This window comes from Amphiura filiformis, chromosome 16, assembly GCF_039555335.1.
Source record: "Amphiura filiformis chromosome 16, Afil_fr2py, whole genome shotgun sequence".
Lineage (NCBI taxonomy): Eukaryota > Metazoa > Echinodermata > Ophiuroidea > Amphilepidida > Amphiuridae > Amphiura > Amphiura filiformis.
In genome coordinates, this window is record NC_092643.1 from 10786301 (window position 1) to 10803626 (window position 17326).

General features: G+C 37.8%; 1 protein-coding gene and 1 long non-coding RNA gene across 5 annotated transcripts in view; both read right to left on the minus strand.

Annotated features, from left to right (window-relative positions):
- Positions 1–11351: 11351 nt before the first annotated feature.
- On the minus strand, positions 11352–16527 carry LOC140135557 (uncharacterized). Its single transcript, XR_011856537.1, has 2 exons — positions 15473–16527; positions 11352–14939 (listed from the first exon to the last, which is right to left on the minus strand). It is a non-coding gene; the product is annotated as an uncharacterized lncRNA (long non-coding RNA).
- Positions 16528–16787: 260 nt separating this feature from the next.
- Positions 16788–17326, minus strand: part of LOC140135556 (Na(+)/H(+) exchanger beta-like) — a 58656-nt gene continuing 58117 nt past the window's right edge. For all 4 annotated transcript variants that reach the window (XM_072157095.1, XM_072157096.1, XM_072157094.1 and 1 more), the window contains one exon: positions 16788–17311. In XM_072157095.1, coding sequence (XP_072013196.1) covers positions 17142–17311 — 170 coding nt within the window. In that variant the 3' untranslated portion in view covers positions 16788–17141. The remainder of the gene's footprint in view (positions 17312–17326) is intronic.

Consider the following 17326-nt stretch of genomic DNA (forward strand, 5'->3'; position numbering starts at 1 on the left):
ATCATGTGGTTTTATTTAAAACAAACTCATAGTGACCATAAAAATGAATAAAAACATCTATTTCTCAACACCCGATATTCAAAATTCCCGGGCGCCGAAATTGTCGAGTGCAATAACGTCCCAGTAATACAATGAAGGCTGGCGACAATTGAGCACAAATAACCATTACGCCATTGCACTTAGACAGTTTCGGTACAGGAAATTTGAATATCGGGTGTTGAGAGCCGACTGTTTTTATTTGTTTTTATGGTCAATATGAGTTTGTTTTAAATAAAACTGTGTGATTCGTGCTTTCTAACATATAAGGCATAATGTTATGATTGCCGGAGTCTCCTTTTAAGGAGTGTAATTTCATATTGAAATTGTTACCATTTTATGTGGCCTGATTTGGCCTGAGTTATATCGCCTGATTGCTCAGATAGGAATTTACCAGTGATTTATCTTGGTGAATTAAAAGTTTGATCTGATCTCAATGTCAACATATTATTCTAGTTGTAGGTTTCCTTACAAATTGGAAATGACATGAAAGTGACTGTTTTCTCATTAAGGGGTACTACACCCCTGCCAAATTTTGTGCCTATTTTTGCATTTTTCTCAAAAATTATAGCGCATTGGTGACAAGTAAGATATGTATATTATAGGGCAAGGACTACAACTACTGCATTGGAAATTTTATTTCAGCACAGACAACAGTATTGAAGTTACAGTTAAAAATGAGGAAAACCAATATTTGATCAATAAATCAATAACTACTTGCCTTGAGTTGCTGAATTTTCAGTGCAGTAGTTGTAGTCCTTGCCCTATAATATACATATCTTACTTGTCACCAATGCGCTATAATTTATGAGAAAAATGCAAAAATAGACACAAAATTGGCCAGGGGTGTAGTACCCCCTTAAATCCATTTGTAATAAAATAATTAGAAATTTAAATTGTGTGTGTGTTAACTGTGTTTGCTTTTCTGTGTTTTTTAAAAAGCTCAATAAATTTATTCTTGCTATTTGTAAATTGGAAGATAGAATTTACATTAAGGTTGTTCTTATTAACCCTCATTTAACCAGGGGGGGGGGGGGCAGGCAGATGCTACCCTTTAGATTGTTTTTCTGTTGCTGTAAAATTAAATAGCTCCCATGTAATTGTCCCCTGATTGTCCCACCATTCTATTCTCATTTGTGACCGTACAGCACGAATGAGCCGTAAAATAATGTCCTCAATTGTATTCTGAGTTACAGTGTAAAATGGGCATGAAGGTCATATTCATAGGTATTTCAATTTGGTGCTACGTGTAGCTCATTAAATGAGGTACACGTAGCACCAAATTGAGGTACCTATGAATACGACCTTCATGCCCATTTTACACTGTAACTCAGAATACAATTGAGGACATTTACGGCTCATTCGTGGTGTACTGATCACATTTTATCTAATATTTTACCCCACCACCTTACCCAGTAAAAAAGTGGGTCGGACACATCTTGATCCCACAGCAAGTAGAATATTGTACATGTAATATTAGTGGTTTCAGGGTGGGTGTAAGGTGAGCTACTTCAGGAAGTTAGGGGTGGGATTAACACAAGGCACTGGTTCCCCATTATGTAGTGGGTCATCCTTGTGCTCAAATCAATTCCTTCCCATGATGCATTTTTGAAATGGAGATGAGGGAAAGTGTAGGGGAGGGCAGTGTGGGTAGTACCAATTAACAGTGGGAAGTACAGGGGACCCAGTACTGGGGCAGTGTTCTTGGATGTTCCAGGGTGTTCCAAAGTGTTCTGGGGGAGTGTTCCTGGGGTTCTGAAGTGTTCCTGGGTGTTCCCAAGTGTCTTGGGTATTCCAAAGTATTATGTGATGTTCCAAAGTGTTACGGGGTGTTCTGGTGTTCCAAAGTGTTTCCGGTGTTCATAAGCGTTCCAAGTGCTCTGAGGTGTTCTGTAGTGTTCAGGAACGTTTCAGGGTGTTCGGATGTGTTCATGATGTCCCAAACTGTTCTGGGACGTTCCAAAGTGTTCTACATTGTTCCAGGATTCCATGCAATGTTTAGTGTTGGGGTATTCCTAAGCAGTCCAGGATGTTCCAAACTATTCAGGAGGTGTTGTGGGTGTGTTCTGGAGGTGTTCGAAAGCGCTTCATGGTGTTCCAGAGTGTCCCAAAGTGTTCTGATGTGGGATGTTCTGAAGTATTCCTCTATGTTTTGGGGGGTGTTTTTTTTGGGTGTTCCTTAGTGTTGGGGTATTCCAGGAAGTACTGAAGTGGTCAGGGACGGACTTCCATGAGGTGTTTGAAAGCGTGCTAGGGTATTACAAAATGTTTCAAATGCACCGGGCATTCCAAAGAGTACCAGGGTGTTTGGGGCGTTCAGAAGCATTCTGTGGTGTTCCAGGTGACCTAAAGTGTACTGGGTTGTTTTCCATAGTGTATAGGTACAAGATGTTTCGAAGTCTTCCGGGTGTTCTGAAGAGTTCTGGGTGGTCCAAAGTGTTCTGGGTGTTCCAAATTATTCCCGGGTGTTTCAAGTCTTCCGGGGTGTTCCGAGCTTTTTCAAAGCGTGCCTGTGTTCCAAAATGCGCCGGGTGTTCCATGGTGTTTATGAGCGTTCTGGAGTGTACTCTGGGGTGTTTGGGGGGTATTCTTAAGTGTTCTGGGTTGTTCCGGGGGTTCTACATAGTGTTTAGTGTTTGGGTATTCCTAAGCGTTCCAGGATGTTCCAAAGTCTTTGGGGTGTGTTTTGGGGCTTGGGGGTTTCAGAAGGAAGCATATTATGGTATGCCAGTGTGTCCCAAAGTGATCAGGGTGTTCTGAATTGTTCTGGATTGTTTTGAATTATTCCGCTGTGTTCTGGAGTTTGCCCCCCCTGAAAATTTGCCTTGCCACCCCCCTGAAAAAGTGCCACGCCACTGCTCCAGGAGCGCTATGTGTTGACTCCTAAGGGAGCACACCACCATAAGATTCCGCGGCCAAATGTCCTCATAAAACGTAGAAATTGAGCTTTTTGTTACATTTTCAGCAAATAATGTGTCTGAGATACGTTTGTTTGATGACATTCTGAAGCTGAAACGGTTTTGATGAAATTACGTGCAGAAAAAATGATTTTAAATGTGTTCTGGCGGACTAATCGTGCATATCATGTATCGATGTAAAACCCCAAGAATTGAGCTTTCAACAGCTTTGAAATCACGGGATGGGGTAAAAATGTCAAATTTGCAAAAAACTGACATTGGCGATCTATGTGCAAAAAGAAAATATATTTTAAGCTTTTAAGCTTAAAAGGATCAATCCCATAACCATGCCCAGTTTCATTGCTCTATCTATTGCAGGGAAATAATTAGAAGAGATTTCCGAGAGGCTATTTCGCGCACGTATTTCAATGGGAAGCGTAATGGTGGTGTGCCCCTAACCCTTGTGCTTCAGGAGCGCTATCAGGGCCGGATTTACCATAGGGCCAGATGGGCCCAGGGCCCCCAAATTTGCCCTGTGCAGGGTACATCTTCCATTTAAGCCGAAAAACACCATGTTAGGGTACAAAAATGAAAAATTTTGCGCGCTTCGCGCGCACTGGTCCATTATCACTGGTTATATAGCAAATTTTAACTTCAATTTGGGTAAAATAGTCTAAAATTGAACATTTTTTGCGGGCTTCTCGTGCAATTATCCTAGTAAAATCTAAACACTTGGCAACTTGAGAGCACATGCCTTCTTCACGATACGTTTGGGGCCTCCAAATTTTGGCCTGGCCCAGGGCCCCCAAAAAGGTAAATCCGGCCCTGAGCGCTATATCTTCATCATAACTCGTACTCAATTTTGCACATCGTCTTGCACAGTGTCATAAAATGTGGCCCAATGTAACATTACTTCATAGGCCTAACCATCATGCAATCACTGTCCGTGTTCCTATTTACCAGTGGCGTGGATTTCTTTTTTGACATTGGGGGATGAGGTTGGAGAAAAAAGAACCCATGCACAACTCCAGGGTAGGACCGCTATGCGTTGACTCCTAACCCTTGTGCTCCAGGAGCGCTATTTCTTCATCATAACTCAATTTTGCACATCATCTTGCCAAGTGTCACAAAAAGTGGCCCAATGTAACATTGATTTACTGCATAGGCCTAATTAAACATCATGCAATCACTGTCCGTGTTCCTAATTACCAATCATGCCAATGGCGTAGATTTCTTTTTCACATTGGAGGATGATGAGGTTGGAAAGCAAAAGAACCCATGCACAACTCCAGGGTAGGAGTGCTATACGTTGACTCCTAACCATTGTGCTCCAGGAGAGCGCTATCCGCTATGTCTTCATCATAACTCAATTTTGCACATCGTCTTGTAAAGTGTCACAAAATGTGACCCAATTTAACATTACCGGTACTTCATTAGGCCTGAACATCATGCAATTACTGTCCGTGTTCATATTTACACACTGCACAGGGGGTACCAGCACCATTGACATATTTCTAAACGTGTTTTGGTGTTTATAGATTAACACCCCTATACCTTCACTGTACAAACAAGTGTTTATGAAGTGTTAAAGTGTTTATTAAGTGTTGCTCTGCTGTTTTTGCAGTGATAGAGAATATATTTTTATAACATGGCTGCCTTTTCAACTAATAATGTTTGGATATTTGGAAATATTTGTATTTTGGTAAGTCTTTCGTCATTTCGCATTTGTTTTCAAACCACTCGTGAGCTTTGAGACAAGCCTTTTTTTTTGGCCTCACTGTGTATTTGTACAGATAAAACGCGTTTCTATCAGGCCTTTTGAATTCCCCTAGTTAGCTAGTTCCAAATCAAGTGCATAATAGGCCTAAATGTAATTTTTGTATCCAGAAATATGAGATAGTTTGATATTTCAGAATCGTGTTAAGCTGAATTTGCACATGATCGCTATTGAAAAAGCTCACAGCTGACAGCATGCACGCGATTTTGTTTTTTCTGTTATAATGCGATCAAGTATAAATTCAGCTTCAGTTGTGTATCCACTGAACATCAAACATCTCAGACAGGAGTGTTGCGATCATAGACATACCACCTAGACCTATTACTGCCCATCCCTAACCATGGCAGTGGGTACTTGTTTGTCTGGGGTTGCGATCCCAGACAAACAAGTGGTATGTCTATGGTTGCGATAGCGTGTGACGGCGGTGGCTAAAAATGTGTACGCGCACGCAGTGGTATACGCAGACGCTTTCAATCGCCCAGGATACGACGCGTTATAGGTAAACCTCTCACAAAAACGTCAAACACCGCAAAAAGGAAAATAAATTGCTTCAACTAATTATTTTGGGAGCTTGGGTAGGCCTATAATACAAAGTAGCTCGAAAAACACTTAAAAATACAACTAATAGGCCTAGGCCTACCAATAGGCCCGCCGGCGGTGGCTCATTGTTGGTCTGTCGATCACCACCACCATCCGGCATCCTTCAGGTCAGCCAGCTAACAGATAAAATTGCGCTTCGGGCCTCAAAGTTCTCATCGGATCGGACATTGTAATCTCCAAACCAAAATGGGTTGTGGTGCCAGTGCCCGGAAGAAGAAGAAGGAGAAGGTTCTACCTCCAGATGAAACGCTTAAATTGAGGCTGCGTCTACTAAGAGGAGAGGACATACCATCTATAAATTTGGACATGATCCACTCTGCTTTGATTGGAATACTTGGAATCCCATCTAGGAAGTTTCAAGTCACCTCATCTGAGGATTCGGCAGTGTTTTGTGCCACGATACATCCCAAGAAAGGAGATGAGCCAGGACAAGTTTGCAAATACATGAAACGAATTATAGAGCAAGCTGCAGGGAAAGAAGTTATGATTGAAGCTGTTAAGATTATTGGCGCAAAAGAATACATGGAGATTAGATACTTAGAAGATAAGTTAGTTTTTATGGTAGGTATAAGAAGCTCCCATCCTGGTAGGGGCAGTGGTGTAGCCAGCAATTTTTTCAAAGGGTGGGCAAAGGGGGAAAGCCAACTTTTAATTAAGGGGAACAAACTTTGACGAAAATGGTCAAAAACGGGCTAAAAAGCTAAAAAATTCGGAGGCGAAGGAGCGTTACGATTTCAAATTCAATGCTAAAAAGTACAAAAAAGGCTTAAAATCTTACAGATCTGGGCGGCCAGCATCCCACGGGGAGGGAAGACATCTCACAGGGGGAAGCTGCCCCCTCCCCCAGTGGCTACGCCCGGGGGGCACTTCAATACGGAATGGATATAGGTGTCGGGCTGGCACTTTCGCACTAAGGGGCATTCGGTGAGACCAACATGTAAAAATATGGGGTCATTGGGTGAGAGCATGATTTTGGGCATTCGGTGAGAACATGACCTTTTTTTAATTGGAATCTTTGGGCGAGAGCCGAAACAGCGCCACAAAAACCTTTGAAAATCGAATTTCTAGTTCTAAATGGCTTCAAATTGCATTGTGTTTTTTTTTCATAAGTAACAAAATCAGTGAAAAATGAAAGTTGCTGTTCAAATTGAACTTGTAGGGGTCTTTGGGTGACAGATCAAATGAAAAAATAGGGGGTCTTCGGGTGACAGAGCACGTGTTCGTAAAATAAATGTGGGGTCTTTGGGTGACAGCGATGTTGAAAAAGGGGTCTTAACAGCCCTACATATCCATACGCGTCACCTCCAAAGTTGAGTGCCCCCCACGGGGCTACGCCACTGGTAAGGGGGCACTTGACTTTCGAAGTGACGGCGGTGTGCGGGCAGCGATTCAAAACTACACAGGGTCTTTTGGTGAGAGATTTGACGCCAAAAAAGGGGTCATCGGTGTAAAAGCCTTAAAAAAAAGAGGTCATTGGGTGAGAACCTTTTCAAATGGGGGTCATTCATGGGCAAAGTGCCGAAATACAAAAATTGTCAAAAAAGAAGTCAAAACTTTGGGGGAACTTAATGACAAAGTTCTGGTCATTTTAAAGAAAATAATGTACTCGTTCGTTTTGGTGAAAGCTAAATCTAAATCTAAAATGCGTTCAGCAAAACAGAAAAAGTGGATTTGGTGTGAGGGAGTTGGAAATTGAGGAGGGGGCAATGTGGGCGCATATTTTTCGTGAGTATGGTGAGTTCTGCGATGAGCCCTGAGTATAAAATAAGCCTCTTCCCTTGTTGGTTTTTTAATGCTAGTTCATTTTTACAGGTCATTGTTCTGTTTCTGTGTTTTGTTTTTATTTTAATTATTATTATTTTACATGTTGTAGGTTGTTTATATTTTGATTGCAATATTGAAATAGTTACCCTCATAGTATAAGGCCTTAAAGAAAAATTGTTTGATTGGCCGACCCGACTCTAAAAGTAGGCCCGACACTGACCTTTTTTTTTCAGAAAAAATTAATTTAAAAAAAAAGGAAGAAAAAAAAGTTCCAAGGCCTTTATCAACGCAAGCTTTAAAAGTAAAGTAAAAAAACAATACCTACCTTAATTTTTTTATGTTACGCCAATCAAACAATTTTTTTAGGCCTAAGTTATATCATCTCTATCTCTGTAATTGTTTTGTTTCGTTTTCTCCTTTTGCAGGAATCATCAACTTTGCAAGGTGGCTATTGTCAGGTGTCCCTCACCGGTTCAACCGTCAATGTCATGAATCCAGACCTGATGAATATCGATATCCCTGGAATGAATGTATCAATAACTCAAGGACAAATGTTGTTGCGATAAACATTATGTCACAATATGATATTAATAACGTGTCTTGTAGAATTGTATTTATTGTACGTCAGCAAAATTTTATACTTCAGTTTGATGAAGCCTTTTGAATGAACAATATTGAAATGTTTAGTTAATACATTTTATCTACAACATACACCATCATCTGTTGCATTTTGTCTCTCTACTTTGTCTCTCTTATTTAAGGGAACAAACCACAAGATCGTCCTTCAAATTAAAGTGCTTTCGTTTTGGGGGGTGAAAAAGAGTCCGATTGCATTTGTAAAAAAAAAGTAAAAAACAAGATCGGTCAAAGTTGATCGTTAGAGGTTAAAATTTAATATTTCACACTTACGTCACGCGTCACACCCGGGGGGGGGGGGGTCACTCCCATTGTGGCCTGTACACCATCCGCGATAATCAACTTTTGAAAAGCACCCTAAACAAGGATTTAAACCTTGGCTAAAACGATACCCTTTTCACACCCTAAACAGGGATTTTATTCCTTGTATCAAATTTCATACCCTAAATTTCATTTCCGCGTATTAGCAATTGCAATTTTGCTACCTCTTTTTCCAATTTTTCATGTTTTTGACACCCTAAACACGGTACGCGCGTATCGTGCCTACCCACGAAAAACTACCCTTTTTACGCGTTTTCATTATCGCGGGTACAGGCCACAATGGGTCGGAGTGACCCCCCCCCCCCGGGCGTCACACAAGGAAGGGAAGGGTGAGCCTCCTAACGAAACCACTTTCGTCTATAGGACGTTATTGAACTTTTGTATTGTTCCATTTCCATCACATCCAGAATTCGTCATCTACTGAAAATAGCTAGCATAGGCCTACAGAAAATACATTAAGCACAGCACGCATGTCATGAAAATCTTTGTTATATTTTGATGTTTCATGTTGGAGTTGTTTTTTTTTTTTGCTATCGTTTTTGCTAGCATTTAGAGCTGGTCTGTAACAATATAGAGAAGATAATTCATACATTTAGCGTATTTTAGCATTGTTATCAGCTAATTATTATATCCTCGTCTTTTTTGCGTCTCTATATTTTAGTCCAATTAAGTCCCGAATCTTGTTCAGAATTTATATCATGTACCGTCATTTTAGCATTTTATAGCTCAGCATTATGCATAATTTATGCCTCATATGACTATTTTTCTGAAACGTGTTATAGGAAAGTATTTTGGTATTGATGTTTCATGTTTTCCGCTATCCACTATCTACTGAAGATAACATTTAGGGCATATCGAAATTAGTTCATACATTAAGCACTTTAAGCAAAACACATGTTAGGAAAATCTTTTTGTATAATGTTGATGCTTCATGATGTGTTTGTTTTTTATTTTGCTATCTACTGAAGATAGCAGTTTTTTTGCTATCTACTGAAGATAGCAGTTTTTTTTACTATCTACTGAAGATAGCAGTTTTTTGATATCTAGCTGCTCTATAGCAGTTTTTTTGCTATCTACTGAAGATAGCAGGTTTTTTTTTTTGCTATCTACTGAAAATAGCAGTTACAGCGGATATAATATACATGTGGTTAGTATTTAGAATTTTTATCGGCCAAAATTTCTTAATATTCATCTCTTTCTACTACATAAGTCACCTACTGCATTTGTTTCTCTCTATTGAAGTCCGGATCTTCATCTCTTTGTACTAAATAAGTTCAGAATTCTTATCACTTGCCGTCATATTAGCCTTTTTTAGCTCAGAATATTATACCTAAAGCAGTATGCAGACTCCGAGTATTAGACGTACAATATTGTATGTAACATATCTACGTTACTTAATCTATTGCCATTCTATTCACCATCGAAGTGGTTACGTAATTCCCTTGGTTACCGGATCACGCTATTTTGGTATGCCTTCGAGTGCCATATACTTTGCGTGGTGATTGTTTCGATCGTGGTTCACTACTCAAGTGCGTGATCTCGTTGACATAGTAACATTACGTAACTTCGATACTGAATTGCCAGTAATGTTTAAGTTCTAACGAATGTTTGACGTAAAATCGATAACATGTTACGTATAATATCTGGTAGAAATATATTATCGATTTTACGTCATCAAACATTCGTTAGAACTTAAACATTACTGCGAGGTCAAATTTGTGCAAAAAATGCTCATTTTTGGAGACAACGTAACAAAAACATTATTGAGTAAAAAAAAAATAGTACATTTTGTAACGTTTAACCATGGAAAATTACCCCAAAAATGTGATACAGAACCGTTTTTGGTTCTTAAAGAACCTTTAAGGGTTCTCAAAAATTAAAAAACCTTTTTTAGAGATTCAAGAGGGAGGGTTCTCCTAAGAGGACAAAAAATGTTCTATCTAAAACCTTTATTTCTTAGAGTGTATATAGATTTTTTTTTTAAATATCTATAGGACCCGTTTTTTTTTACATTTTTTTGAATTTTGACCAACTTTGAGAAATTTGCACCAAAAATGACCAAAAAATGCTTCAATTTTTTTTAAATTACAAAAAAGCCTGATTCTTGCCCAAATTTCAAATATGTTTGGTGAAGTTTGTCAAAATTTTAAAAATTAAAAACGAATTTGACCTCACAGATGAATTCATCAAGTCTTTAGTCTTTGCCATTCCAATTATTATCAAGTTTCCATAATTCCAGGGTTAAGACCACCCTTAAATCAACCATCCCGGGCTAGGCTAGAAAAGGGTTTAATCACACAAGTGCTAATAACAACATAGTGCTTCAGGAGCGCTATGCGTTGACTCCTGACCCTTGTGCTCCAGGAGCACTATGTCTTGACCATAAGTCAATAATTTTGCACATCGTCTTGCAAAGTGTCACAAAATGTGGCCCAATGTAACATTACATGCAATCACTGTCCATTTTTCCATTTACACAATCCGTCAACATTTTGACATGTGCTACAATCAGACCCGGGACAACACACCTTTAATAGACCCCAGTAATTTCAGACTTGGGACCACTCACCTTTAACAGATAGAGCCCAATAAATAAATGCAGAAAAAGGAAATTCACGAGCTATAATTAACATTACATACTTTATTTTTCAGTCTCAATATACAAAAAAAATATTTTTCATTTAGGATATAAGGAAATGAGTTGTCCATTACAGCATTCATTAGGGAGGGATCACTATTTATGCGGGGGAAGGGTTGGCTGAGGATATTCATATATTTTCACACACAAATTTTGGCATTCCCCCTCATATTGAAGGAAAAATTTCACAACCCCCCTTGCATCCTCCATTCCTTGTATATAAGTTTGCCCCCCCCATATTAAGGTCAAAATTTCATGTCTCTCCCCCCCCCCAAGTCAATCAGAAAATTTTGCATCACCCTAAAATCCTCTGTTTCCCCCTGGCGTAAATAGTGATCCCTCCCTAATACATTACATGATCATAAAATACCAGCTATACTATAATAAAATACCAGCTATACTATGATCAGCTCATAATACACACAAATTGTTCCATTGTTATTACTGTGCGTGTCAATCATAGGCGTAGATCCCAGGGGGGTGAGGGAGATAAATCCCCCCAATATTTTTTTGGGTGGGATGGTCCATACAATCATCCCCCAAATGTTGTCCCCAATTAACCTTATAATATTTGGCCATTTTAGCCCCCAAAATGCTAATTTTTGCGCACTTTGCTTTGCGTGAATTTGTTTCACTTTTGCACCATATTTCATCAGTTTAGCTAAGTATGGCAAAAAAAATGTGTGCGCATTTGTACCATAAACTTATTCCATCACCAAAAGGTGCTGGTTTCTCATCTCCCCATGTCAAAAAGAAATCTACGCCACTGATGTCAATAAAGTCCCAAACTTGTGCGTAAATGTTACGAGTCCAGTCTATTACGAGCTGATCATAATATAATAACAAAATTAAACCTCGTAAAATATACAGAGTATAATTGACTTTAAAAAGTTAGTACTGCTTGAGTGCTTGACACTGGATACAATATTAGTCCCTTCACACTTAATTCTGAGTTTCCCCATCACATTTTTCCAGAAAACAAACACACAATACTTTTTCATTATATTCCCAAGTTACATTATCAGTCAAAATGTAGAAAATAAATGCAGTCTCCAGGCACAAGGTTACATATTAAAGGAATATTACGGAATAGGTGTGCTCCAGCAGGAGTGTACTATGTGAACCGAATTCACATTGAATTCTGAGATTGAAAAAAGTGCACAAGTTCTGTTTTTTTACCTCAAAAACTTAATTTCTGACAAATTATAAAATTTATTCAAATTCTAACATGAATTTCAAATGCGGGCAGAGAGACAAGAAACTCGGAAATTGAGTGTGAAGGGCCTTATTACTACTGATATATTCTATGAGTCTGGATACATTATATTACAAAGTTAATATTTCAATTACATATTTTGAGGAGTTCCCAAATAACTAGAAGCCAAAATGGTTTAATTTCGAAAGGTTCAATTCATTAAATATCCATTTATCAAACATCTCAACATTTGACCTCAAGGTTTGGAGTAATGAGTTTTTGAAGCCAACACATTCAGAAGTCATTCTAATTAATTTACCATGTGCCCAGTAAACTTCAATTTTGAAGTGCACTGTATGTATGCTCGCAAACCTTTGCGCCGGCATCCCCCGGGCAGCATCCACTACTCAAAATACGATACTTGGATAGGCAAAAGACAAAATCCTATCTTTTATTCTCTAATTTAAACCCATGCATTACTGTTCTGCAGCATTACTATTCTTCATCAGGAGATCATTTGATACAGATTACATCATCCATATAAAAAGATTTAATTATATAATATATATGCTCTCAAAATATACAAAATGTCCAAGTATCCACTGCACTAATGCAACCTGATGGAGCAAACTTGAAAATTAAGACAATGTCACCTAAGATGTTTTTCTTTAAGTTACCACAAATTCTTTAAAACTTAGGTATAACAAAATGTCATCCCTTTCAAGCACTCATGCAAAAAGAACATGCAAATGTTTTTCTGAATGTGACTAATTCCTAATTGAATTACCGACATTTATACAGTGTGATATTGGTAGTCTACAGTGTTTTTATTAATAATAATCATCATGATCATGTAATGATTGATTTCAAGTGAAAGGCCTTATTTGTCTCATAAACATGAGACTAATTCGACAGTTTTTTGATGATTTCTGCGGAAATATACCGATTTGGAACGCCAAATTTCAATATGTTTATGAGAAAAATATGAGCTCTCATCTGATACCAAAATCAGCATTTTGATGAGGTAAAGTGGGGGGATGAGATTGTCAATCAGGTTACCCACCTTTAATTAGTACTAAAACCCATCCGAATAAGAAATATACATAACACATCAGTAATAAAACAATGAAATAGGTACCAATTACCGGTATTTAGTTACAGAGAAAGCACTGCATAATGAAGCTACAACTGATTGGAATGATTAACAATGGAAGGGTTTTGCAAATTATGTACATGCTGTACTAATTATAGTAGAAGTTTTTTCTCTTTAAATTGGTACTGTAAGGACAGCAACTGAAAATGAAAAAGGTGCACAAAAATAAAGGTTGCAGGCCAAAGTAGTTTTTCTCAGAAATACACACACATGGGTATGTGAAATAGATTTGCTGCATAGCCCTATTACTAACCTTCTTTTAATTGTCAAAAAAAAAATGAAAAAAATCCACAATTTGGCAGAAAAAAAAACTGGGCCAAAATGCAATAAAACAGAAATCCTGCATAGCACAAAGCTTCCCCCATAAAAAGCAAAACAGAATAGTGCATACCTTTCTGACCAAATGTTTCTAAGGCAAACCTTTTGGGCAGGGGCTCAAGCAGCTAATGCACAGGGTTAAATGTAACTCACCAAATAAATAACCTGCCTGTCTCCCCATGGAAAGAGATGTGGAAATGCACCAAATTGATAGAATAAAGTTGCAATTAGCTATTTTGGTGAGCAAAGGGGTAATCGAGACCCGTTCCCCCCCCTCCTCCGACTTTTGAAAACCTGCGTACGCCACTGGTGGCAGACAACACACTGGGAGGGAACCCTGTCCAACCACTACATGAAGAGTTATAACATTTTTATCAATAAGGCCACATGGGGTATTATATGATTTATCACACAATATATATTCTTCCTGTTCAAAGTCAAGGTGTTCATCTGATTGAAGCATACATCTAAAATATAACAATAACAAAGTATAACAAAATATAACAAAAATAAACCTATCTATTCTACATGTTTGCAATGGGCTATTTCATATGAAAACAGACAAACTTGAGCAAGATTTCAACCAAATTCAACATTTGATGCTTCTCACATTCCAAGTCCAACAATTTTGTCCAAAAACAGTGAGAAAAGGGTGTGGAAGATTTTGGAATTGCAACCAATATTACTAATAAATCTAAATTGGTTGACCACCTGCTGAATTTCAACACTTTCCATATAACCTGCACCAGAGGAGAGGGATTGTTAGTGGAAATGAGGTGCGGCAGATTCCACATGCATTTTCAGCCATTTAGTTTAGACTTGGATGCATTTCCAGTAATTTTGGTTTATTGATGGCCCTCAATTTCATAAAAAAAAATTTTAACAAAATTTGCAAAAAAATTTGGTATAATTTCGGGTCTGTTTTTTTATCAAATTTGGTTTCAAGTTGGATAGTTGTTCGTAGTCTCAGCTTCACATCCCCACCCAAGCCAAAGTTTTTAGAGCCCCCAATAATCCACTATGATTGCCCATATAGTTGGAATTGTCATCTATTCTAAGTAGATTTCAAATGAAATAATCCAATATCCCTGACAGAAAAAAAAATGCACAATTCCACAAAATAGTTATAAAATATCTTCTTACATCAACAGTACCCAAAATATAATTCAAGATGCATATATCACAGTACTTTTTACTTTACACATAGTACAATATAATTTTATGCTATAATTAATAATACAATTGAAGTACAATATAATTTTACTCTATAATATAATACAATTGAATGACAATACACACATTTTCATTGAGTTACACTTGCTTCCAGAGAACAGCACTTAATGTTTACATTTAGGAACCGGTCACAAACACTTGTTGGGGGGCTGATGCAAAAGGGGGGCCCTGAAAATTTTTGACCCTCCTAAGGGGGGCCCTGAAAAAAATGACCATTGAGTTTATATGCTTTTCTATGGGGTTGACCGATAATTTTCATGTCAAAAAGGGGCCCTGAAATTTTCGAGGTCTGTAAAGGGGGGGCCCCAAAAAAATTTCGCGATAAAATTTTTTTGCATCAGGCCCCCCCTACAAGTGTTTGTGAACGGTCCCTTAGTGCGCTGTCATGCACAGCGTAAACACTGCAGTGGGGCTCCGATTAGCTGATGGAAACATGTCATGAAAAGCTATGAAACATCAGCACTTCATTTGCTAAAAATCACTCAACCAACCATATAGCTCATCATGTGAACATGGCGAGAGTGAGTAGTTTTTACACAATATTTAACAGGGCCCGGGAACAGGGCGCACTTGTTGGCCAGTGCCATTCTTCCATGGTAGCAACTTTGGTTACATGCAAATTACATTAATTATGGGACAACAAAATGAGACTTAATTGATGAAATATGAACACTATAAAAACCACTAGGGCTCACAAATATAAAAAAAGTCTGCAAATAAGTTCATCAAGAATAGTTATTACCGAATTCTTGTCTCATTTTCATTTCCATGTTAAATTGAATTTTTTATAATAAAATGTACAAAAATAAGTAGGAAACTAAGCAATATAATGCATGTTTCAGGCACATAACCATTCCTGACAAATAAGCCCAACATGAACAAAAAATCATATTACTTAAAGCACTTATAAGCTACATGAACTAACATATTATTTAATGACAAATAATAAGGTCAACATGAACTTTAAACATCTAACATATCATTTAGAAATAAACCATAATAAGAGTATACCAAAGCACAGATCCTGGACCAACTTCCATTGGATGCACCATTACCTACTTTATTAATAATATATACTTTAATCTAAGGCAAGATCGAGCGAAAATTGAGGACATTTTAAGGCAATCCTTAATAAACCACTTGAAACATAGTTTATGCAATCATATCAATAATTTCTTTAAAATATATTTTAACACCATGGTTAAGTTTGCATAGACAAATTACATTAGGCTGAGGCGCCCTATTTTGCCTTAGCTTTAGATATTTAATTATTTTGTTTATTTTTCACCCGACTTACCCAAGTGAAAAATTAATCAAATAGTTAAATGTCCAAAGCTAACGTTAAATAGGGCGCCTCAGCCTTATGAAAATTAGTTTTACATTAATATTATAACATTTCTGAAGAGTCTATATACATCACAATGTCAGCCGTATCACATAGTGACGTATTTGCAAAATGTATATTTCAAGAAAAACGGATTGAAATTTTTGCGAAATGTAAAAAATATCATCTAGTTGAAAGAAAACCATTCCAGTCTAAAGAAATCATTCACCAAAGAAACAAATATGCTGTTATGCGAAACGGTGACTTTTATGTAAAATACACATACAACGGCAAATACGTCATTAGGTGAAACAGCAATTTTTTATGAACGACAACATGCAACACCACGATAACATGTGTAAATGAACAACTTTGCGCATATAAGTTGTTATTTGAAACTGACAAGCAGGTGTTTGCTAACAAACTAGGACATGACATGTCACATTTAAACTGTTGAGCTCTCTACAATGGGGATAAGGAGGTTCAATGAAGTCTACATAATGTCCACAATTGCATGTAGAATGTCTTCTATCATACGTTAGATATACTGTCCGCAGCTGCTGGGTAAAATTTCACATTTATACACCCAAACAATGGCGGTAAACATCCTCTGTATGTCGCTTGAGTATGGATTCATATGTGACACGATCAAGCGAAATGAGTCGCATGTCGCTAATTTTGATTTTGAGATATTGGCAAAGAAAGTGTTAAAATCCTTATGTTTTATATTGTTTTCAGCGATTGATAAATTGATGTAACTTTGCAAAGAAAAGTCGTATCAACATGGTGTTTTCAGTTTCTGAAAGCTCTAAATGTCCTCTTTTGAAACATATGTAAAACTCATTTTCGATCAGGGTCGACAAGTGACTCATTCCCCTTGATCATGTCACATATGTCTACGCTTGCAAAATCCTAAACTGTGTCCATGTTTGGGGCTGATTATATGTGGGAGGGTGTAAGTTTTGTAAACAGAATAAATCGGGGACACACACACTGAGGAACTGGGGACACATACGGCTACATGAACCTTCTAGATTGCATATTAGCATAAAATACAAAAATAAGCAATGTCCACTGTTACAGATAATGGGTCAATCCATGCTGGGGTGGATAAAATCCAAAAATCTGTGGCAAGGCTAACAAAACTGAAAAATGTGTGTCCCCGATTCGATATGAGAACCTAATGTGTATGTCACTATCAGTTTTGCCAGTAATGGTTACACATTGTGTTACGTCACCATGTTGTCTCTTACATATTAGAATCACTTTCTTTGGGTTTCTCATCATCATCTTTGCTCACTTCTGCCACATTGTCTCCTTCTGGATCACTCGTAAAATCTCTGGCTCGTTCCGACAGTTCGATTGCACTATCTCGTTTCCAAGGTAAGGAAGTTTCTGCTGCAGTTGGTGGAGGAGGTTCTGTAAAATTAATGA